Source organism: Barbus barbus, assembly GCF_936440315.1.
Source record: "Barbus barbus genome assembly, chromosome: 44".
Lineage (NCBI taxonomy): Eukaryota > Metazoa > Chordata > Actinopteri > Cypriniformes > Cyprinidae > Barbus > Barbus barbus.
This window is the reverse complement of record NC_136722.1, coordinates 14,630,001-14,654,668: the sequence shown is the minus strand read 5'-3', so window position 1 is coordinate 14,654,668 and position 24,668 is coordinate 14,630,001. Positions and strand designations below refer to the sequence as shown.

The window sequence follows — 24,668 nt, the reverse complement described above, 5'->3', positions numbered from 1 at the left end:
ATAACAGTTTTTATATTAATATATTTTTAAATTCTTTTATTTGTGTGACAGCTTTGATCAACTTTTGATCAATTAGGCTACATGCATTCTTATTAAATAAAAAAAATATTGACCACCTAAAAGTAGTATACATTTTTGAGGTTTAAATGTCCAAATGTTTTATTTGCCGTTTTCTAAGGCTCTGATAATTTAGGATCGCTTTGGTTACGGAGTTTTTGGTAGGCTCCATCTGTTACTACCCGAAACAAACATGGCGGTCAATGTAGTAAAGGAAACTTCTACATGGTGCCATTTAGTGTATTTTTTGTGTATTTATTATTTCTGCCTTCACGTTTTATATTGAGAAATATGAGCATTTATGGCACGTTTCCAAAAAAAAAATATCACCATAAACCTCCTTCGCTACGTACCACACATGCCGGAGCTTAAAATATAAAATTACGTTTAAATTACGCGAATGAAACTGAACCAAAAGCACTAAAGAGCTCTGAACCCTCCATGAACCGACACAAACCAGCATCAAATACAACTCGGGTAAGAGAATGACTGCTGAACACTGCAACTGATGGTTATTTTAACAGTCCATTTATCACCCTAGTGTTTACTCAAACTGTAGAACTGTATTCCGTTGAACCCAAAATGAGATGTTATGTTACAGGAAATGTTTTAAATTTTTGGGTCTCGTGTGTACAGGACATTTCTCATCTACTGGCCAGCATATTCAACGACCTTTACACCATAGAGGTGATTAGGAAGGACACTGTTTCTAATCTTAGTAAATCACGCAGAGGAAGCAACAACTACCATGAACATTTTGTGGAAGCGCTACAGCAGGTGCCTCTCTTCACATCTGAGCAAAGTCTGTCTTATAAAATGTGATTTATATATTTTTAAAAAGTTTTAAATGTTTTTGAAACAGAAATTTAGGATTGTTTATGTGTAGAAAGTTCAAAAGAACAGCATTTCTTTACAATAGAAACCTTTTGTAACACTGTAAATGTTTTTGCCGTCACTTTTGATCATTTTAGTCCTTTGCTCAAAAAATTTATTCATATAAAAAATCTTACTGACCTCCCTAGTGTTGGCTCTTTAATTCTTATTCAATTCTTCTTTTTTTGGGATTTGTATTATCTACATTATGTTTTTTATATAGAATTTTTATGATTTTTATCAGGTGCATTCTGAATACAACAGACAGATTCAGAACGCTGACATGCTGGAGACACACATACAGGCCCGACTGCATGCTGCTGCAAAGGAGGAGCACGATCACAACAGAATCATGGAAGAAGTGGGTGAGGCCTACCGTCAACTGGGTCTTCCTCCAGGTAGGTTTCTCTAGTTATGTTTATTTAAACAACCATTGTTTTTACTATCCACAGTGTGTCGGTTAGTGAGTTAGTAGTCTTATGGCATCAAAACCCTGAAGAATCCTCTGTGTCTCCAAAGTTAAATCAGCTTTCAAGTGGTGTGTGGACAGTGAGCTTCTCAGGAGCAACAACTTGATTTGTCCACTGGACTATACAACAGTGCACACCCCAGTTGTTAAAACCCCAAAAGGTATTATTTCACTGACCTATAAAGTAAAAACATACTCAAACAATAAGATTACGTATTATAATCATTTCCCCATATTTTGCAGGCACGTTCACTCCAGGCTTTGCCCAGCCAACTGTCTCTTATAATATGCACATTTGCACCGAACCACAGGATGATGGTTATACTCCTCTCCCCCCACCTGCGCATACGGCCCAGAGCCTGTTGGAACAATCAGAGGAGACACTCACGCTCCCTTCCTCTCCAGAGTCCTGCTCCATCAAGGGCACCGAGGTTTGCCTCTGAACGTTATTCCATTTTCCTCATATCAAAGAGAGTAGAATGACCTTTATATTTTTTATTACACCACTTCCTTCTTTCAAATTAACACTCTAGCCCCAGATCACATGATAAGCAGTATTTACGGGTAGTTCACATGTCCCAAGATATAGCAAGCTATACTCCTATAGATTATATTTTTTTATGATTACTTTACTTGTAGTTTTAATATTACTAATTATTTGAATAAATATATGGAATAGTTGGACTTTTACATTTGTACTATTATAAATATTATACATAGAATATATATATATATACTTTATATTTAGGGCTGTCAAATCGATTAATCTCAATTAATCGCATCCAAAATAAAATTATGTTTACGTAATATTTGTGTGTTCACTGTATATACAAATATACATACATACGTATACATATATATTTAGATTTATACATGATTTATGTGTATGTATATATATATATATATATATATATATATATATATATATATATATATATATATATATATAAATAAATATACACAGTATCTCACAGAAGTGAGTACACCCCTCACATTTTTGTAAATATTTTATTATATCTTTTAATGTGTTAACACTGAAGAAATGACACTTTGCTACAAGTAGTGAGTGTACAGCTTGTATAACAGTGTAAATTTGCTGTCCCCTCAAAATAACTCAACACACAGCCATTAATGTCTAAACTGCTGGCCACAAAAGTGAGTACACCCCTAAGTAAAAATGTTCAAATTGGGCCTAATGTGTCAATATTTTGTGTGGCCACCATTCTTTTCCAGCACTGCCTTCACCCTCTTGGGCATGGAGTTCACCAGAGCTTCACAGGTTGCCACAGGAGTCCTCTTCCACTCCTCCATGGCGATATCACGGAGCTGGTGGATGTTAGAGACCTTGCGCTCCTCCAACTTCCGTTTGAGGATGCCCTACAGATGCTCAATAGGGTTTAGGTCTGGAGACATGCTTGGCCAGTCCATCACCTTTACCCTCAGCTTCTTTAGCAAGGCAGTGGTCATCTTGGAGGTGTGTTTGGGGTCGTTATCATGTTGGAATACTGCCCTGCGGCCCAGTCTCTGCTGCAGTATGTCACAGTACATGTTGGTATTCATGGTTCGCTCAATGAACTGTAGCTCCCCAGTGCCGGCAGAATTCATGAAGCCCCAGACCATGACACTCTCACCACCATACTTGACTGTAGGCAAGACACACTTGCCTTTGTACTCCTCACCTGGTTGGCGCCACACATGCTTGACAACATCTGTTTATCAAAGTTTATCTTGGTCTCATCTGACCACAGGACATGGTTCCAGTAATCCATGTCCTTAGTCTGCTTGTCTTCAGCAAACTGTTTGCGGGCTTTCTTGGGCATCATCTTTAGAAGAGGCTTCCTTATGGGGCGACAGCCATGTAGACCAATTTGATGCAGTGTGCAGCGTATGGTCTGAGCACTAACAGGGTGACCCCCCACCCCTTCAACCTCTGCAGCAATGCTGGCAGCACTCATATGTCTAAACCCAACCTCTGGATATTATGCTGAGCACGTGCACACAACTTCTTTGGTCGACCATGGCGAGGCCTGTTCTGAGTGGAACATGTCCTGTTAAACCGCAGTATTAGTCTTGGTCTCCGTGCTGCAGCTCGGTTTCAGGGTCTCGGCAATCTTCTTATAGCCTATGCCATCTTTATGTAGAGCAACAATTCTTTTTTTCAGATCCTCAGAGAGTTCTTTGCCATGAGGTGCCATGTTGAACTTCCAGTGAGCAGTATGAGAGAGTGAGAGCGATAACATCAAATTTAACATACCTGCTCCCCATTCACACCTGAGACCTTGTAACACTAACGAGTCACATGACACCGGGGAGAGAAAAGGGCTAATTGGGCCCAATTTTGACATTTTCTCTTAGGGGTGTACTCACTTTTGTGGCCAGCGGTTTAGACATTAATGGCTGTGTGTTCAGTTATTTTGAGGGGACAGCAAATTTACACTGTTATACAAGCTGTACACTCACTACTTTACATTGTAGCAAAGTGTCATTTCTTAAATGTTGTCACATGAAAAGTTATTATAAAATATTTACAAAAATGTGAGGGGTGTACTCACTTCTGTGAGATACTGTGTATATATATATATATATATATATATATATATATATGTGTGTGTGTGTGTGTGTGTACAGTGCACACACACATTATGTAAACATAAATTTTTATTTTGGATGTGATTATTTGCGATTAATCGATTTGACAGCCCTATTAAAAATACTTCATTTTTAAATTAATTTGTCACACTGCAGGATAATTTAAATTGATCTAGTACAGACAAAAAGGTGATTAAAAGTTTTTTTTATTTTTCCAATTTTTCAACTCAAAAGCTAGGTTTGGTGCATAAGGCCTCTTGGATGGAGAAGCCTAGCGCTCAGAGTCAGGCAGAAGACAGGGCTTCCCTGCAGAAACACAAAGACCGACACAAGTTCCTGCGCAACCCTCGCTTCCTGCTCCCAAATGCTCAGCGTGGGGGAAAGTCTCTCATCATGCCAGGGAAGAGGCCGGAGAATGTGAGAAAGGACAGGAAAAACACTGGCAGAGAGAGGTGTGCCTGTGCTTTTGATTTAATATGTGTTTTTTCTTTGGGAAGATCATTCTTAGAAAGACACTCGATATTGATTTATTTGATCATAATTTCTATAACCTCTATAATTAGCTAGTATAAATAGTATATTAATTAATTAATTATTGGTCAACAAAACATTACACAGTGCCTTTAATTAATCAAGATCCTATTAAATTCAAAGCAAATAGGCAGCTTTATGAATTTTCTTATAATCCCTATAAGCCCTGTCCTTTGTTGTTGCATTGTTTGCATTTTGGTCAGCTTTATTCAACCATTATTGCCATAATATTTGTGCAGCTTGGGTAGGGGAAATATGATACACATGAACACTCTAGAAACAGATCACACCCTTTTTTCTGCCATGTATTATAAATGCTTACCTGAATGTATTGTAATATATTTCTTCATATGGTTCATGTAGACATCTGAATAGCATGACATGCAATTGCAAACCAGCAGAATGGATTACTCTACAAGTATAATCAGCCATGCCTATATAAGTTTTTTTTATTTATTGTCCTTTATTAGCATGCCAGGTGGTGCTAATTGAAATTGGAATCACTCCATTGCCTGTTTCACTTGTCTGGCCCAACTGAAATGTCTTTGGCCATTTAAATGAGGTTTTTCCCTTCATAGCGGCCAAAAGAATCACAAGACTATCAAAATACCTCTGCTGACTCTTTCTACATTTTGAGTCAATGAGCTCTGTGCAGTTCCTGGTTTTTGCGTTGTACTGTTTACTTTACTTACTTTACTTTTGTCATTTAGCAGACGCTTTTGTCCAAAGCGACTTACAAATAAGAAAAAGTAACTAAAACTAAAAAGTTACAACTCTATAAATACTATCTACCCACATATTTAAGAAAATAAAGAAATTAAATAAAATTAACACATGCATATAACAACAACATTTCAATAATAAACATATCAATGAAAAAATTAAATAAAAAGCTACTACTATCCCTTGCCGGTGTCCCTGCCCGGGTGGAGTCGCACGGTAGAGTCGATGGTCTTTACACTCTTTACTTTTTTACTTTTGTCATTTAGCAGACGCTTTTTTCCAAAGCGACTTACAAATAAGAAAAAGTAACTAAAACTAAAAAGTTACAACTCTATAAATACTATCTACCCACATATTTAAGAAAATAAAGAAATTAAATAAAATTAACACATGCATATAACAACAACATTTCAATAATAAACATATCAATGAAAAAATTAAATAAAAAGCTACTACTATCCCTTTCCGGTGTCCCTGCCCGGGTGGAGTCGCACGGTAGAGTCGATGGTCTTTACACTCTTTGGTCTTCACACTAAGAGGGCTTCACACGACGACTGCCGCGACCGCTGCCGCGGTATAATAACCTTTATCATACCAATCTAACAAATGATCATTTCAATTCAGCTGGACCCACTTTCCTGTTTATCAACTACAAATGGCCAAGCAAGTGCACACACTGACAAGATACACGATACAGTACGAGACCAAACGCGATTTCAGCAACTCTCATCCTAGTAAACAAAATAAGCGTTTCCTAGCAACGGCAAATGCGCTAAACACTGAGTCAAGTAAATACACTTACGAGCTGATTTTAAACTTCCGCTGATAGACTGCTTCTCTTAAAGACCACTTCCATTACACTGCCTTCTGCTGGCGCTTGAACCCACTTTCCTGTTTATCAACTACAAATGGCCAAGCAAGTGCACACACTGACAAGATACACGATACAGTACGAGACCAAACGCGATTTTGTTTGAATGAGATACTTCATAAAGTGTGGCTGGGCAGTTGATAGAAAGCATTTCCACCAAGAGTTTAGGTTCAAATATTTGACTATACATGGGAAAGTATATATATTTTAGTTGCTGTGACTGGTTTTTTAAACACCTTTTCATGTGGTTAATTTCTAAGTGCAGAGATGTATTCTGTCAATTAACAAATGATTCTAGTTTACTGCACATAAACTGATGGACAGTTATAGGACAAAACTTCTGCATTTTATACAGAATTTATTTAATGATCAAGGCATGTTATCTTATACATAGTAGAATAATTATTTTATTTATTTATTTGGGCATACGTGGCAAATTATTGTCACAAAATTCCCTTTCTATCTTAAGTCCTAGTCCTGGTCCCGCTTCCATCTTCACTGCGAATCCACCTGTGATCTTCTTCACTGACTACAGAATAGGACAAGTCTATGAGGTATAAAAGCACCTTATATTTAATAAATGTTGGTCCATTTGAATGAATAATTATATTCATACAAAATGAAATGTATTCAATTATAAACTGTGCACTGCATTTTTTTTATTGACTAAATCAGTAATGTGAGGTTTTTACTTTTTACTACATAACCCCGAGTGTAAATGTTAGATTTTCCCTACTGAGCCACTTCTGAATGATGTCTTTCCAGTTCAGTATGTTTTCAGTTCTTAATAGTGCCTTCTGTTTTCTGTAGACTGCGGTGGAGCTCAAAAACATAACTGCGACCAGCCGTCACATTCGAATGATTCCTCCAACCTCCCCACACTTCTCTGTTGGTTTGGGTGAGTCTAAAGAAAAAAGTACCTGCCGACCTCATGAAAGACTCATTTATGTTGCCAGAAGTTCTCTCTGCATAGTTTACATTAAAGCTGTTTGTTGCACGTTTCATATGTTTCGTAGCAGTACTAGAGGAAATGGCAGGGATATTAACGTTAACTAAAACTAAAGCCATAAAAAACTTTTTTTACCCAAAAATGAATATTCTGTTATCATTTACTCACCTTGAAGTTGTTCCAAAACTGTATGAGTTTCCTTCTTTTGCTGAACACAAAAGAAGATTGTTGCTGGTAGACATTGATTTCCATAGTATGGAAAAAAAAATAAAAATTAGCTTCCAGTGATCCTGCTTCAGTATGGAAAGGAATGAAGGATATCACCAGTTACAAGACACCATCCCCCAGCACTCTGGAGAATCAACAACTGGCAGAGGACTTGAACAAGTTTTATTGTCGTTTTGAAAAATAACTCCACACCCGCCCTGAACACCTCTCCACACAACCATTAACACCTCCTGCAACCCTCCTCTCCCCCACACCTACAATTCAAATCAGCGAAGAAGATGTGTGCCAGATCTTCAGGAAGAACAAAAGAAGGAAAGCACCTGGTCCAGATGGTGTGTCACCAGCCTGCCTAAAAATCTGTGCTGACCAGCTGGCCCCCATCTTCACACAGATCTTCAACAGATCACTGGAGCTGTGTGAAGTCCCCTCATGCTTCAAACGCTCCACCATCATCCCCGTCCCAAAGAAACCCAAAATTACTGGACTTAATGACTACAGACCTGTGGCCCTAACGTCTGTAGCCATGAAATCATTTGAAAGACTGGTTTTGGCTTATCTGAAGGACATCACTGGTCCCTTACTGGACCCCCTGCAGTTTGCCTACAGAGCAAACAGGTCTGTGGATGATGCAGTCAACATGGGACTGCATTACATACTGCAACACCTGGACAGACCAGGGACTTATGTAAGGATCCTGTTTGTGGACTTCAGCTCCGCTTTTAACACCATCATCACGGAAACCCTTCAGAATAAACTAACCCAGCTCTCCATCCCCACCTCTGTCTGTCAGTGGATCAACAGCTTCCTGACAGACAGACAGCAGTTAGTAAAGCTTGGTCAATTCACATCCAGCACTGGAGCTCCTCAGGGCTGCGTACTCTCCCCACTGCTCTTCTCCCTCTACACCAACAACTGCACCTCTAAAGACCCCTCTGTCAAGCTCCTGACGTTTGCAGATGACACCAAACTGATCAGCCTCATCCAGGACGGTGACGAGTCTGCTTACAGACAGGAGGTTAAGGAGCTGGCTGTCTGATGCAGTCTTAACAACCCGGAGCTTAACATGCTCAAAACTGTGGAGATGATTGTGGACTTCAGGAGAAACCCCCCTGCTCTCTCCCCACTCACCATCATGAACAGCACTGTGACTGCAGTGGAGTCATTCAGATTCCTGGGCACCACCATCTCCCAGGACCTGAAGTGGGATATTCACATTGACTCCATTGTGAAAAAGGCCCAGCAGAGGTTGTACTTTCTTCGCCAGCTGAGGAAGTTCAACCTGCCACGGGAGCTGCTGAAGCAGTTCTACTCCGCCATAATTGAATCCATCCTCTGCACTTCAATAACTGTCTGGTTCAGCTCAGCTATCAAATCTAACCTCAGAAGACTACGGAGAGTAGTCCGGACTGCTGAGCGAATCATTGGTACAACCCTCCCCACTCTCCAAGAGCTGTACTTATCCAGAATGAGCAAAAGGGCTGGTAAAATCACTCTGGACCCCTCACATCCAGCACACTCCCTCTTTGGACTGCTACCGTCTGGTCGACGCTACAGAGCTCTGAGCACCAGAACGACCAGACACAGGAACAGTTTCTTCCCTCAGGCAATCCATCTCATGAACACACAACAATAAACGTGGAACACACAACTTTAATACATTATCCATTCACCACACATTTTATTTGTATTTTCTCATTTCTAATTTGCACATACTTGACCTGTACATACGTAGTAGTTGTCTATTTTATATATTGTGTTTTTGCTGCTTTGTACATTGCCTATTTGGATATTTGTATATTATTCTTTTATTATCTGTGTCCTGTCCTGTTGCTGTCTTTCTGTTGCACTGTGAAGCTTCTGTCACTACAACAAATTCCTTGTATGTGTAAACATACTTGGCCAATAAAGCTCATTCTGATTCTGAAAAAATACAATGGAAGTCAAAGGCTACCAGCAAATGTCTTCATTTCTGTTCAACAGAAGAAAGAAACTCATACAATTTTGGAACAACATGAGGGTGAGTAATGAATGACACAATTCATTTCTGGGTGAACTATTATCTGAACATCACAGGATTCTGAGGAATTGCTTAATAATACTTTGGTATTTACCCTGCAGCTCGAGGAAGCAGAATAGGGAAACAGTGACATCTACTGTTAAAAATGTGAAATAATTACGACCAATAAATTTCTGCTTTGAGATCAAGATAAGAAACTGTGTAACAAATCTTTGTTTCATAGGCAGGTTCCCTGCTGAGGGAGGGATTGTCGCTCCTGGAATGAGTTGCCAGTATATGGTGCGTTTTGCTCCAGACTCTCTGGCTGACTATGAGGATGTTCTGGTTGTGGAGATGCAGTTACCATATCCTCTCATTATACCGATAGAGGCCCGCAGACCCCCTCCAATACTCAGTTGTGAGTCAAAATAAACTTAACTCTTTCAGCATTTTGATCTTAAAGGGATAGTTCACCTAAAAATGAAAATAACAATGAAAGTCAATGGGGTCCAATGTTGTCTGTCTTTCAAAAAATATCTTAATTTGGCTTGTTTTGATATTGATCAGTAATAAGGGATTCAGAGTTGAATCATTGCCTCTCCTCTTTCCGTGTGCCAGTGCCTGCTGTCATGGACTGCGGTTACTGCCTGGTGGGAGGGGTGAAGTTTATGGAGGTTTTATGTCGGAATGAAGGACTGAGTGCAGGAACATTCTGTGTAATGAGGAGCTGGTTTCAATATCAGGCGGAGAGGATCAGCCTGAATTGGGGGAGTTGTGTGATATCACAGCTGACCATTATGTCAGATTCAACCCAACCAATCCACATTCCACCTCACAGAAGATGGTTGTCGTGAAAAACAATGCGTGAGCTACCTGTGCGTCAACACAGAATAGTATGTACAGCAGATACTTACTGGTGTGTTAATCATTTTTTCATTTATGTGTAGACACTTGGAGCTCCCGTACCACTGGCAGATCATGAAACCCAACCTTCAATGTCTGTTGCCTGGAGAGACTCCAGACCCCTCCAGCATTCAGCATCATCTTGATACAGACAGTGTGTTCAGCATTACTCCAGTCATGGGCATCCTGAGCCCTGCAGAAGAACATGAGTTCCTGCTCACATACTGTCCAAAGGATGTATGTGCACTCACACATACAGCATACACTCACTAAAAATTAAACTATGGACATATAAATATAAAGACTAATAAAAAAGACAAAAACACACAATGAATTAACTAAAATGAAAATGAAAGCAAAATATAAAAATATAATCTAATTTAAAAAACTATAAAACTGTATTAGTGAAAACCATAATAGTATATTAATGATACTAAAATACTGTAACTCTCTGAACAGTAAATTTCTATCTGTCTAAGTTGAAAGACTACCACAGTGTCTGCCGGTTGGTGATCATGGATGTTCCCGATCCACCCAGAATTAGTGACGATGGGTAAAATGAACTTTGCTTACTGTTTTATATTTGAATTTAAAATTAATTTAGGATTAATGTAAGATTGTTCACGCCATGTAGAAACGTCTGTGTGTTGATTTGCAGGACGTGTCTCAACACAGCTCTCCATGTAAATGATGTGACCGTTTTAGAGGTTGAAGTGAAAGGTTCTGCTGAGCCGTATAAGATTCTTCTTGAGCCGTATGCCATTTTAATACCAGGGGAAACCTACATACACAACACAATCCGCAAGAGATTCAAGGTAGTGCTGAGTCCAGAGGTCAAAATGACTCTGAACTTCTTTCATAATTCCCTAATTTACATCATTAAATATTTTTGAAGCTCTAGACATGTGTATGTTTTGTGTGTGTGTGTGTTTTAGATGTGGAATCACAGCAAATCAGTCATTCACTTTGTATGGGAGCGTATTATTGACAGTCATGTAATTGAAGTGGAGCCTTCAACAGGAGAAATAGGTCAGAGCATTGCAGTGTATCAGTAAACAGATATACTATTCAAAAGTCTGGAGTCAGTAAGATTTTCTTAAAGAAATTAATACTTGTGTGAAGGACCATGAAATTGATCAAAAGTGACAGTAAATGCAGGCATTGTGTTAAAAACGATTTTTATTTAAAATCAGTACTGTTCTTTTGAGCGTTATATTCATCAAAGAATTGTGAAAAAAAAAAGTATAATGGTTTCAACAAAAATCTTAATCAGCACAACTGTTTGCAACATTGATAATAATAAGAAATGTGTCTTGAGCACTAAATCAGCATATTCGAATGATTTCTGAAGGATCATGTGACAATAAAGACTGGAGTAATTCAATTAAATTTTTCAATTCAAGTTTATTTGTATAGCGCTTTTCAGGATATAAATCGTTGCAAAGCAGCTTTACAGCAAATTTTCTTATGAAAAAGTTTCTACATTATATTTAGGAGTAGGTTATTAGTGGTGACTATGGCAGAAATGTACAGTAAGAATCATGCAATTAGTTATAAATTACACTTAATCAAACAGACAGTGAACACTATTAACTGCAATGATTATATGTTGCGATTAAGCAAAATTTTGTAGTTTTATGTTGTTACAGGGTTAGCATTAGTTTTTGTAATGATACAAAAAATTCAGCTTTGCCATCACAGGAATAAATTACATTTTTAAATATATATAAATAGAAAACAGTTATTGTAAATTGTAAAAATATTTCACAATATTGCTGTTTTTACTGTATTTTATGATCAAATAAATGTATCCTTGGTGAGCATAAGAAACTTAATTCAAAAACATTAAAAAACTCCAAACTTGAACATTAGTGTATAAGTCTATTCATTAATAAACAAAACAAAAATAAATGATTTCTAACATGTGCTTGGTTACAGAGATGAATGAGTGTTTCGATATGGAATTGGCTCTGACTGGAAAGAGTCCAGGTCATTTTACCTCCACCGTGCAGTGTCACATTCAGCACCATGCTAAAACTATAGGACTGACCATTGAGGTCACGTTTAAGGTGTTTGTATAAATTTCCCAATGATTTATACTCAGTATGCTATGTGGAGAACATCACAAATGTTCTCATTAGCAAATTATATCTCATTCAAATTAATTATATTTAATACGGTGCTTCAGGGTCCGCATTGCTCAGTGAATGTGCCTAGTCTGGATTTTGGTTTGCTGCAAATGGGAAGTGAGAGCATCTCTTCCATCGATATCACCAACAACAGCATGCTAGATGCCCACTGGAGCCTAGAGGAGCTGTCCAACACCAAGCCGCCAATCAAGGGCCTGGTACAACACCCCATATACGCTTCTTATTAAATATTATTACTAGTATTATAAATCAGCACACAGATGTTTGTGGACTGTTTTTGTATCCTTATTTGCATTCATCTGTGTTCAGGTGTATATGAATCCAAATAAAGGTGTGCTGCCTCCCCTGGCGTCCTGCAGTGTGGATGTGGTCTTCAGAGCCCTGTACTGCCAGCGTTTTGAGTCAGTCCTACAGCTTACTGTACTCAACGGCACTGGCTGGTGAGGAAATAAGACATATGATTTGTCATATTGTGTCAGAACTACAAGAAAAGAATACTAAGAAAATGTTACCAGTTATTGGTTTTATCGTATATTCGAGTGAAGGTGTGCATTGGTTTGTCTTCAGTCACATCTCTGTACAAGCAGTCATCCAGTCTCCTCAGGTGTGCTTGCTGAGCTGTGAGCTGGTGTTGACTGATCTATATGTAGGTGTTCCACAGACAAGCAGCGTTACCCTGTTTAACCAAACACTGCTGCCAGCCCACTTCACCTGGAGCAAGGTGAGACAGTTTGCATTGTGTTTATCTCAAACTGTTTTATCTTGTTTGAAAAACCTAGCTAGTGTTGATAGTTTGGAAAGAATATGATATTGAATTGTAATGTGGTCACACTCACAGATAACAAAGTCAGCAATTATTCTTCATAAAAGAGTTTTATACATAAAAAAATCTTCTGAAATACAAGTTTAAAATCATATACAGTTACATGAGATGAAAACTTATCAGTAGCCCAATAAAACCTGTTTTATTTTAGATGGGGCTGTCAAGCAGTCAAAAGAATTCAATAATGATGTAGTTTAATGTTGTGATATTGTATTGGCTGGACCAATAAGTTTAGCAATTCTCAAGGTGTTCTCTTCCTTTCAGCTCCAAGGTGCACAAGCTCATCTGTGCTCTGCAACCTTTAGCCCCTCTGCAGGCACTCTGGAGCCCAATGCCAAGACAGAAGTGTCTGTATCATTCACTGCTCACACTGTTGTACGTACTGCTACTGTAGTACTGTAACACCCACAGCCTAAAATAAACAGTAATTAACAGCTCCAGTGCAAACAGTACTGTGAATGCGGTTTTTATGTTTTTAGGAGGAACTGACTAAAGCGGCTGCAGTTTGTGCAGTAAAAGGAATGGAGAGTCCATTATTGCTGGGATTTTTTTCTAAAGCTAAACCTCTCAAAGTTTCCTACTCTTTGCCTACTGATTGGTAAAGCCACATTTACCTCATATTCACATTTCCCTTGTCTTTGTTTAGTCATTTTATTAGTTTTTTTTTTTTTTTTTAAATCAAGACATGGTTGCAATATCATCCTCTTTTTTTCCTGCTATATATTTTGTACTAATTCAAGGGATGCTGATCACCAACCAATCAAACTGGACTTCACTGAGCACGAGGCGGTTGTCATTGGAAAATCTATCAAACGGCAGTTGCTGATAACAAATCACACTGCTATTACTGCTCCGTTCACTGTTGAAGCAGAGTACTTTACTGGATATTGTCCTTCACAATTGGATGAAAACTCTGAAAGGTACAGATCATCCTGTTTCTTGATTCTGCTGTATTGTTTTTGTATTAATACCAAAATATTATTTACAAAAAATTATTAACTTCTAATTAACTACTAGCCTAATATTGCATTTGGGGTCGGTGAGACTTTTTAAATATTTTGAAAGGAGTCTCTTATGTCCACCGAGGCTGCATTTATTGTAATACGAAATATCATTACAACCTTAAATAACTGTTTTCTGTTTTAATGCATTTTCAAATTTAATTTATATTTTAACATGTAATTTATTACTTTGATAGCATCAAAGCTGAATTTTCAGCTTCATTATTCCAGTCTTCAGTGAATGAATGAATGAATGAGGCATTTATATAGCGCTTTATTGTGTATTGTTGTACACCCAAAGCTCTTTACAATCTTGTGGGGGTCTCTCCTCAACCACCAGCAGTGTACAGCATCCACTTGGATGATGCTACAGCAGCCACAGTACAATGGCGCCAGTGCGCTCACCACACACAGGTGGAGAGGAGAGAGATAGAGCCAATCAAGTGGATGGGGATTATTGAGAGGCCATGATTGACAAGGGCCAGTGGAGGGAATTTGGTCAGGACACCGGGGTTACACCCCTACTATATATGAGAAGTGCCATGGGATTTTTAGTGACCACAGAGAGTCAGGACCTCAGTTTAACGTCTCATCCGAAAGACGGTGCTATTTTTACAGTATAGTGTCCCCGTCACTATACTGGGGTGTTAGGACCCACACAGACCACAGGGTGAGCACCCCCTGCTGGCCTCACTAACACCTCTACCAACAGCAACCTACTTTTCCCAGGAGGTCTCCCATCCAGGTACTGACCAGGCTCAACCCTGCTTAGCTTCAGTGGGCAACAGGTCTTGGGCTGCAGGGTGAAATGGCTGTGGCCATGATCCTTCAGAAATCATTTTAATTTGTTGTTTTGAAAACATTCTTATTATCAATGTTGAAAACAGTTGTGCTACATACTATTTTTTTGTGGAAACTGATACTTTTTTTTAAAGATTCTTTGATGAATAGAACAACATTTATTTGAAATAGAAATTGCAACATTTTAAATGTTGTGAAACATTATAAAATCATTTTTATAGATTTACAAATTGTTTAAAGCTTGAGTGTCACTAATTGTATTATTTAATTTTTTTAATTTTATTTTATTTAATATATATTTTAAATAATTATTATTTTAATTTTTTTTATTTTTTATTTTATTATGTATTTTAATTTTATTATTATGTAATTTTATTTTTTATTATTTATTTTATTTTATTTATTTATAATTGAATACTATTTTAAAAAACTGTTTACCTGACCCTTTGGCCTCTCCTTTCAGGAGCAGTACACCTCTCCATTCCATCCAGGCCAAAAAAATACAGCCGAAAGCGTATGATGGTTGGCGGAACCTGTTCTTTTGTGCTCTTCAGTATCTGTGAAAGTGAAACAGCAAAGTCATAAAGCATTTTCTTTCTTTACTTCCAGAATTTGTAAAATGTCTTCTTTCCCATGGAAGAGGCGCAGCATTCTTTGTTGAACCAAGCAGTGGGATGCTCGGACCATTTGAGACTCAAACCATCAATATCACTGCTTTCACCAATATGTGGGGGAATTATCAAGACAATCTCATATGTAAAGTATGTCACAAAACAATCAAACTTCTTATTTCATTATAAATATTTTGCCTTTCTCAAATCAAACAGCTGAGTTGCAGTGAATCCTAACTGAACTTTTTTTTCAGGTTGGAGATCTAGAAACAACTCCTATTCCTACCAAGATGTCTGTGAGGGGCTGCCCAATTTACTTTCAGATGATTGGACCACAGCCTGACAACCAGAACCAGGGTCCAATTATACGGTCAGTGTATTATAGGATGCTTAAGATGTTGCAGTTTACATGCAAAGACTGTTCTTTGATATTTATGATTGACAGGTTTGGAAGCCACGTTTCTGGAGGAGACACTGTGTCACGCTCTTTACGGCTCATTAACACCAGTCCATACGGTAAGCCATTCACCATATCAAGTTCAAATGTACATACATCAAGTTTACAAAAGTACATGCTTTCTGAAACCTCTCAGATATCCGTATGGATTGGTTGACCTACAACTTGGAGGTTGGCGATAGTAAATTGATAGATCTGTTGGTTGCATGTGGTGAGCCCTTTCCTCTGAAGGATGCTGATGGCAATGAGGTTCTTGGAGGGCTGGACTCATCCGTCATGATCCCGCCCACATGGGATGACAGCCACACCCCCAGCAGAGAAGGAACAAGCTTGACTTTCATGACCAAATCTGTGAGTCTAAGCTTACTTTTCATAGTAACATCCCAAAACAGGTAGTTCCGGTGCAGCTTCAAACAGAAAGTTCCAACTTTTTTCTTCTGCTTTGTAGGATGATTTTGGAGAGAATGAGGAAAAATGTGATGGAGAGGAGGGCAGAGGCCCTTCTAGGTCTCTTGCTCCAGTGAAGAAGCTGTTTTTTGTGTTTCTGAAGTCTCATGAAGGGAATGTCTCTGACTACCCATACTGCATCACTCCACAGCAAATCGTAGGTTATGGGAATCACCACTGTTCCAGGTTCCAGTGTTTTATTTCCATATCTGGATGTAGAACATTAATGACCGGAATGTGTGATGGGGAAAAAGGTATTTAAAGGGATAGTTCACCCAAAAATAACACACAAAATGTATTCTTGTAGCTTCATAAAATTACGGTTGAATCACTGATGTCACATGGACTATTTTAACAATGTACTTACTACCTTTCTGGTCCTTGAATGTGTCAGTTGCGTTGCTGTCTATGCAGGGACAGAAAGCTCTTGGATTTCATGAAAAATATATTTAATTGTGTTTCAAAGATGAACAAAGGTCTTACAGGTTTGGAATGAAACGAGGGTGAGTAATTAATGACAGAATTTTCATTTTTGAATGAACTAACCCTTTAATATGTACTTTATTACAGGTAGTTCCAGCAGGGGGCAGTAGCACCATTCATGTGTCTTTTACTCCTCTGATCCTGTCATGTTCAACCAATCAAAGATGCATCGGTTATGCTCTGGGTTTCATGAACCTGGACTCTAAGGTATGTTAATCATGTCCACCTAACCTTATACAGACTGTGTTACATGTGCATCACTTTCAAAAGAGAATAAGTTTTACAGTCAAGATAGTGTATAATAATAATAACACTATTAATTATCTTGTAGCTTGCATCATTAACTCCAGGCAAAGTGGAGAGAGCTCAGGGTTATGAGCTAGAACCTTTGAGGCTGGACATGCAGGCTAATGTAAAACCTGCCATGTGAGTTACAAATTTAATTCCCATGAATTCATAAGGTATATTCAAATAGCAAGCGCTTAGTTATGCCATACTTACATTTTAGCAAATATAAGTATCTGTATATTGCAAAATCTTTCAATGTGCTTCTACCACAAGCATTTCATACAAGTAAATAAATACATTATATATAAGCAACTGTAAATCAGTGTGTGTGTTTAGTTTGTCAGCGCAGATGGCAGAGGATACAAATGTACTGGAATTCACAGCAGCTGCCAGTGATACACTAGATGCAGCATCACACACACAGGTGCACTTCAAACAAACAATTTGTATTCAAATCAAAGACAAGTTAATTATGACCTTTCCTGTTGGTTGTGGGAGGGTTTATCTGCACATTTTTGTATTTCCATTTGGACTCTAGAAGGAATCCAGGATAACTCGGTTGTTCCAGCTGAAGAACAATACGGATATGGCCTTGAATTTGCCCCGACAGAGCCTTAAACTGATCAGCAGCCCACCCTCTCACAGACACACAACAGGACTCTCTGGACCAGGAGATGAGCAAACATCACTTCTGTTACAGCCTAAACAAATCATGCAGGTCATATTGTTTCTTTGCTCTTGGATTTCAGCTTTTTTTTTTTTTTTGCTTTGTCCCTGTAGGAATCTGTGTTAAATCTGTGCTATTTTTCAATCTGACACAGGAGTGATTTAATAATCATTTCAATTGGCAGGTTAAGGTGGCTTTTCATTCAGTACAGCAATAACAGCGTACATGTGTGTATACAGACAACATGTAGCTCCTTTAAATAGCTAAAATACACCAGTCACGGAACAAAATGCACTTTTTGAGGTTCATAAAGCTGGTATTATTGATAGAGCTGTCATTTCAAGGCAATATTCAAGGCTATTGCATTTGAAGATGACGATGGGCAAAAAAAAATCCTCATCTCATCCTCATCTTGTGGGAATCATATTGTCTTGGAACAATAGCCTCATTCAAACTATTATTTACAGTGGAAAAAGTAATTATGACAAATTTGAACTTTTCATTTATTATTTTTTAAATAATGAATACAAAGTAATTAAAAATGTACAAATTAATACAATTTATTAAAATGTAATAAATGTATTATTTATCTAATTAAATTGAACACATTTTATATTTAAATCTAACTTTAAACTTTTTTTCTTTCTCTTAACTGAACTCTTGACCCCACTTTGAAAAATTCTGATAAGCTACACTATTTAAATACTGTTTAATTACCCTTTTTTAATGCTTTTATTCAAATTAATACTTTGATAAAAAAATATGACAGTAAACATATTTCTATTGTCACAAAAGATTTCAGTTTTTTTAACTTTCTGAAAACAAATGTATTACATTGTCCACAAAAATATTAAGCAGCACATCAGTTTTCAATATTGATAAAAAGAAATGCTTCTTGAGCATCAGCATATTAGAATATTTCAGAACGATTACATGACACTGCAGACTGAAATAATGGCCATCACAGGAGTAAATTACAATTTAAAATATACTGAAATAGACAACAGATATTTTAAATTGTAATAAGTTTCACAGTATTATTGTATACTAAATTTTTGATCAAATAAATGCAGCCTTAGTGAGCTTTATACTTCCTTCAAAAACTATTAAATATAAACCCAAACCAAAACAACTGTGAACCAGAAGCAAGCTTTCTTCTTGATATCTGAGCTTTTGTAGCCAAACTAGCAGTGTCTCAGAAGTCTCAACTGAATTTCCTCTGTAAGTAACCATGTTGTAAACACTATTGTCTGTTTGACTATTTCAGACAGTGTCCCTTTATGCTAATCTGGCATTACCGACACTGCACCTTTCCAGTTCCACTGTGGATTTTGGCACCTGCTTTGTTGGACAAACAACTATCAAAGAGTTCTACCTCTACAACAGAAGTGGCTCCTGTAGCTTCTGGACCGCACTTACAGGTAAAATGCTTTGGCTTTGGGTGAAGCAGTTGTGGAGTGGAGTGATCATGAAGTTGCATTAGCATAGACAAGGTTGCTGTAATAACAGATTGCAGCTGTATTCCTGTCTTTTATCATTTGATCTTTACAATCATGGTAAATACTTAGTATCTAGTAGAACTCATGTTTTGTTATATGTCTAGATGCTGAAGGTGGCAATGAAGTGTTCAGAGTAAGTCCAGACTCTGGTCTGTTGAAAGCTCTTGGGGATCCACCATCCTGTAAGCAGCTGCTGCAGATCAGCTTCACTGCAAGGTACAGTCCACCTCACCTGATACACACACAACCAATCAAATCATATTGCAGAAAATACTTCATTCAAGAAATGGATAATATAGTTATTTAAAGGGATAGATCACCCAAAAATGAAAATTCTGTCATTAATTACTCACCCTCATGTCGTTTCAAACCTGTAAGACCTTCGTTCATCTTCGGAACACAAATTAAGATATTTTTGATGAAATCTGAGAGCTTTCTGACCCTCCATAGACAGAAACGCAACTGAAATGTTCCCAGGCCCAGAAAGGTAGTAAGGACATCGGTAAAACAGTCCATGTGACATCAGTGGTTCAACTGTAATTTTACGAAGCTGCGAGAATACTTTTTATGGGCAAAGAAAACAAAATAATGATTTAATTTTCGCCTCCAAATCACGTATTCCGCCATTATCGAGAGTACCTCTTCACGCTACTACGTTTAAGGACCTGGGAAAATTACAGTTGCGTTGCTGTCTATGCAGGGTCAAAAAGATCTCAGACTTCATCAAAAATATCTTAATTTGTGTTCCAAAGATGAACGAAGGTCTTACAGGTTTGGTACCACATGAGGGTGAGTAATTAATTAGAGAATGTTCATTTTGGGTGAACTATCCCTTTAACGGCAATAGATTAATAACTTAGATTCAGGTCAAGTTTGAAGTTCAAAGTTCAAGAGACTCTACTATATTTGCCTAAGCAAGTTAATTTTTCAGTTTTATTAAACTTTATACAATTTGTATTTTCTTCATCAGTGATCAGAAAGAGTTCCAAACTATTATCACAGTACAGGGAGTTCTTGGAGAGACACCACTTGTTCTGAAGGTCAATGGAAGTGGATCATTTGATGAGAGTTTTGTATCTCCAAAATCTGACACCTGACACTTAGTTCCACATATAAGACTGAAGAACTGAAACATATCTCGCTCTCTGTATAGACATTCATTAGTTTGATTAGATCCTGATCTCTGTATACTTCAAATACTGTATTTGTGAAAGTTTTATTCCTTTAATTATAAATATTAAAGACCAACATAAGAACATAAGCACATTTTAAATGGCCCAAAGTGTGTTTGCGAATGGAGAATCAAAGGTCAAGTTGTAGTTAAATAGTTACTTCACATATACACTACTGTTCAAAAGTTTGGGATCAGTAAGATTTTTTAGTTTTTAAATGTCTTTTGTTAACCAATGCAGTAAAAACAGTAATGTTGTGAAATATTATTACAATTTAAAATAGCTAGCTACTGTTCTGTTTTAATATATTTGAAAATATAATGTGTTCCTGTGATGGCATAGCTGAATTTTCAGCAGTTGTGTTGAAATTTTTTCAGCATTCTTTAATACAAAGTTCAAAAGAACAAAAATTTTAATATTATAAATGTCTTTAGTTTACAGTCACATTTGATCAGTTTAATGCATCCTTTCTGAATCAATGTATTAATTTCTTTAAAAAAAGTCTTACTGACCCCAAACTTTTGAAAAGTAGTATACCTAGCATTTAAAACGCAAGTTTCATACATAATAAATCATTTTTATTCTAACAAATGAGATGCATTACAAACCTTTGTAAATTACACTGGTTCTCAACACAAGTTAAAAACTTTTTTTTTTTCTTTTTTTTTTTAATTCTGAGTCTTCTGCAATACAAGAAGGAAAGACCAGATCAGATTAATGTCACAAATCAAAGAGATAAAAGATGTTATTCTGATTGCTCTTACAGATACAAGCATGACTGTTTTCATGATCTGTTATCACAGTTGAAATGCAAGGCACTTTAAAGTGAGATCTGAATGTTCTGAATGTTGAACATCCTCAAAAGTAAGGCAAACACCCACTGATGCACACTATGTAAGAAGTGTGCTCTCTCTGCTTGTGTTTACAGTTAGACTTCTTGCAACTTGATTAAAAAGAATTTGTGACTGTTAGTTTCTCTGCGTGTCATCAGGACATTTGCATCTTGGGATCTTGCGACAGGCCTTTCATCACTGGCCAGGATACTCAAAAACTGCAGCCGCTCCCATTCCAGTCCCAATGCACATGGACACCACGCCATACCCTCTGCAACAAAAAACACAATACTGTAAAGAGGAAAATGGATCATAATATTTTTTATTGCTCAATTTAAAGCCTGTATAGTTAGGTTTGCAGTAATGTATTAATGTATTGTAGTAATGTGTTCTGTATTAGTAACATCAGTGGACCCTTCTGTATGATATTATCACATGATTATGTATGTTCACCTCTTGCGTCTGCGTTTGAGCTCATTGAGCAAAGTCACGACCTGTCGAGCACCAGTGCAGCCCAGTGGATGACCGAAAGCAATGGCTCCTCCATTAGGATTTACTTTCTCCATAGGAATGCCCAGTTTTTCCACACAATACACAGCCTAGGAATATTGTGAAAGTTGCTGTAATGAATAACAGGAATGTAATGAAAAAAACTGGGGGAAATCCAAGAAAATCTATCAGTCACCTGACTGGCGAATGCTTCGTTGATCTCAAACACATCAATATCATCCACCGTCAGCCCTGCACAAGCAAATGCAATAACACGCCTCATTTACAACCATTATTTTGGAATAATGAAAATGGAAAATCTATTTTAATACATTTTTAAGCATGATTACTACTTGAATATAAATGGCTCATATGAACCTAAAGCAGCTGTACTCTCACCAGCCTGGTTGAGGGCTTCTGGGATTGCATAGGCTGGGCCAATGCCCATTACATCTGGTGGAACACCCACCACAGCGCTCGCCCTCAGCACCCCAAAAACAGGAAGTCCTAGTTTCTCCACAGTAGATCTCCGCCCAATTAGCACTGCTGCTGCGCCGTCACTCACCTGACTGGCATTACCTGCAAAGGGAATGAAAGATTTGAGTTATGGAATTTAACATCCAAATTACTTTTTCAAAAAATCTGCACACCAGCTGTGGTGCTGCCGGTTTCCTTGAACGCTGGTCGCAGTTTGGCCAGGCCTTCGAAGGTAGTCCCAGGCCGGATCCCATCATCCTTTGTGACAGTAATAGTGCGCTCAGTGCCGTTTTCATCCACAAATTTAGTAGTGACCGGTGTGATTTCTTGATCAAACAAGCCCTTTTTCTGTGCCATGGCAGCCCTAATGTTATAAAAGTCCACAAATAATTAGTACTTCGAGTTGTTTTGAGTGCATTTTTGCTAAATACCGACAACCAGAATGTATAAACTATACATAAATGTCATGGCAGTACCTACTTTTGTTGGGAACTGAGAGCAAAGCGGTCCTGTGCTTCCCTAGTGATGCCAAATCTCTCAGCAACATTCTCTGAGGTTATTCTGAAAGAAAATAGAGAAAAAAATGGAATGTAAAGATTACAACAGAGTATAAAAGAAATAACATGCATACCCCATGGGAATGATACAGTCTCTGGCTTTCTCATTGTCCATCAGTCGAGGGCTGAGGTCTCCTGGGTTATTCGGTGAACGAAGAGACATGCTCTCCACACTGCCAAGAGAAAATGAGGAAAAAGAAATTAGGTATAAGATTCAGATTCAAGTGGCTTGGGAACCCCTGCCCTATGGAATGATTAATGCTACACTTTCACATCCATTACCGAAATTAACAATTACAAATGTAGCATACTAACCCACAGGCAAGTCCCATGTCATATGAACCTCCTCTGATTCCACCTTAAAATACAGAAAAAACCCTCTTTTAACTATAATACTCTATTTTATTATGGTGCGGCCCAAACAGGCCAATTTTTTATTGCAATAATAAACAACAAAGATTACAGTACGTACAGAACAAACAGAAAAATAACAGTACGTACAAAACATACAAAATGCCTTTCAATAATAAACTACTTATGGATTAACAGATAACAAAAAAAAACAATATAATATAAAAATTCTTAAGAAATGGACAGAAATTAAGTAAAAATAAGTAAATAAATAAATGAAAGAAAAAAGAAAAGAGGGGAGTCAAATAAAGATACAAGTATATTAAGGAAACATCTTAAACATGGCACAAATTCTAGTTGTTTTTATAGCTTTCTTGCTAACAGACATTGAAATTGTATTTAAATACAATTTCAGTTCTTGTTTGAAGATGTTAAAGTGGGGTTTACATTTAGTATATTTACATTTATGGACATAAAACTTTCCAATAAATAGCAGGAGGTTTATACAAAAACTTGCATTAACAAACGGGCCATTTTACAGGTTAAATTGCAATTCTCACCTGCAACATTAAAAAGTGCTTGTAGTCCAGAAGAGCACTGCCTGTTTACAGTGTAGACAGGTACAGACTCAGGAAAGCCACTGTAAGATAAAGAAAGTCTTGTATTTGGCAGCCAATTCATGTTTGGCAATGTTTATTATTCAATTAATTACTCATTTCACCTCAAAAAATGTGCGACTCGAGCCATCAGTGCACCTGCACCAGGTTGTAGCACATTACCTGAAAAACAGCATTAAGTGTATATTAACGGTAAGGCCAAAAACAAACATCACTTGCTCACCTGTAGATCCTTTGCACTGAATGGGTGCCGTCAGAATGAGAGCCCAAATATATTATTAAAAAAAACATCACAATAATCCACAAGACTCCAGGCCATCAATTAAGTTGTGCAACGTATTTGTTTATAATAACGTCAGCATTACTGCATATTAACTTTAAACAATTGCTCTTAAATTTGTTTATCACAAACAGTTTTTTGCTTCACAAGACGTTAATTGAGGGACTGGAGTTGTGTGGGTTACTTTTAGACTTTTGTGATTCTGACAGCACCCATTCACTGCAGAAGATCCACTAGTAATGTTGAATTTCTCCAAATGTGTTCTGATGAAGAAACTCATCTACATCTGAGTAATTTTTCAGCTGATTCTCTTTTTTGAGCAAACTATTGTCATTCATATAGTTGTGTTTTAGTGTGTCTTATATTGTTTTGTTCAGGCCAGCTGTCATCTGACTTACCAACACACACATCCCCTAATAAAGAGGGTCTCAGTCCCACATCCTTCAGGACTGCACTCATCACAGCACTAAGAAGCT

At 37.5% G+C, this 24,668-nt stretch overlaps 1 protein-coding gene and 1 pseudogene across 2 annotated transcripts in view; one reads left to right on the top strand and one right to left on the bottom strand.

The window, feature by feature from the left end:
- Nucleotides 1-462: 462 nt before the first annotated feature.
- LOC306863293 (deleted in lung and esophageal cancer protein 1-like) lies at nucleotides 463-20,515 on the top strand (annotated as a pseudogene). Its single transcript has 35 exons — nucleotides 463-534; nucleotides 694-834; nucleotides 1,175-1,328; nucleotides 1,450-1,560; nucleotides 1,643-1,830; nucleotides 4,223-4,440; nucleotides 6,583-6,667; nucleotides 6,924-7,011; nucleotides 9,531-9,704; nucleotides 9,905-10,150; nucleotides 10,234-10,426; nucleotides 10,669-10,742; nucleotides 10,848-11,004; nucleotides 11,125-11,218; nucleotides 12,128-12,258; nucleotides 12,378-12,536; nucleotides 12,649-12,779; nucleotides 12,907-13,060; nucleotides 13,427-13,537; nucleotides 13,642-13,760; nucleotides 13,888-14,082; nucleotides 15,428-15,486; nucleotides 15,574-15,725; nucleotides 15,830-15,945; nucleotides 16,021-16,091; nucleotides 16,169-16,383; nucleotides 16,481-16,636; nucleotides 17,050-17,169; nucleotides 17,294-17,388; nucleotides 17,587-17,674; nucleotides 17,789-18,036; nucleotides 18,072-18,144; nucleotides 19,185-19,338; nucleotides 19,521-19,632; nucleotides 20,387-20,515. The product of its transcript is annotated as a deleted in lung and esophageal cancer protein 1-like (transcript).
- Nucleotides 20,516-21,152: 637 nt separating this feature from the next.
- Nucleotides 21,153-24,668, bottom strand: part of LOC306863189 (3-ketoacyl-CoA thiolase B, peroxisomal-like) — a 3,912-nt gene continuing 396 nt past the window's right edge. Inside the window, exons 2-12 of the mRNA XM_079406411.1 lie at nucleotides 24,591-24,668; nucleotides 24,017-24,074; nucleotides 23,856-23,935; nucleotides 23,260-23,302; nucleotides 23,019-23,117; nucleotides 22,868-22,948; nucleotides 22,561-22,751; nucleotides 22,310-22,489; nucleotides 22,107-22,162; nucleotides 21,875-22,020; nucleotides 21,153-21,692 (exon numbers count right to left, since the gene is read on the bottom strand). The exon at nucleotides 24,591-24,668 is cut by the window's right edge and continues 16 nt beyond it. Of these exons, the coding sequence (XP_079262537.1) occupies nucleotides 21,617-21,692; nucleotides 21,875-22,020; nucleotides 22,107-22,162; nucleotides 22,310-22,489; nucleotides 22,561-22,751; nucleotides 22,868-22,948; nucleotides 23,019-23,117; nucleotides 23,260-23,302; nucleotides 23,856-23,935; nucleotides 24,017-24,074; nucleotides 24,591-24,668 (1,088 nt within the window). The 3' untranslated portion in view covers nucleotides 21,153-21,616. The remainder of the gene's footprint in view (nucleotides 21,693-21,874; nucleotides 22,021-22,106; nucleotides 22,163-22,309; nucleotides 22,490-22,560; nucleotides 22,752-22,867; nucleotides 22,949-23,018; nucleotides 23,118-23,259; nucleotides 23,303-23,855; nucleotides 23,936-24,016; nucleotides 24,075-24,590) is intronic.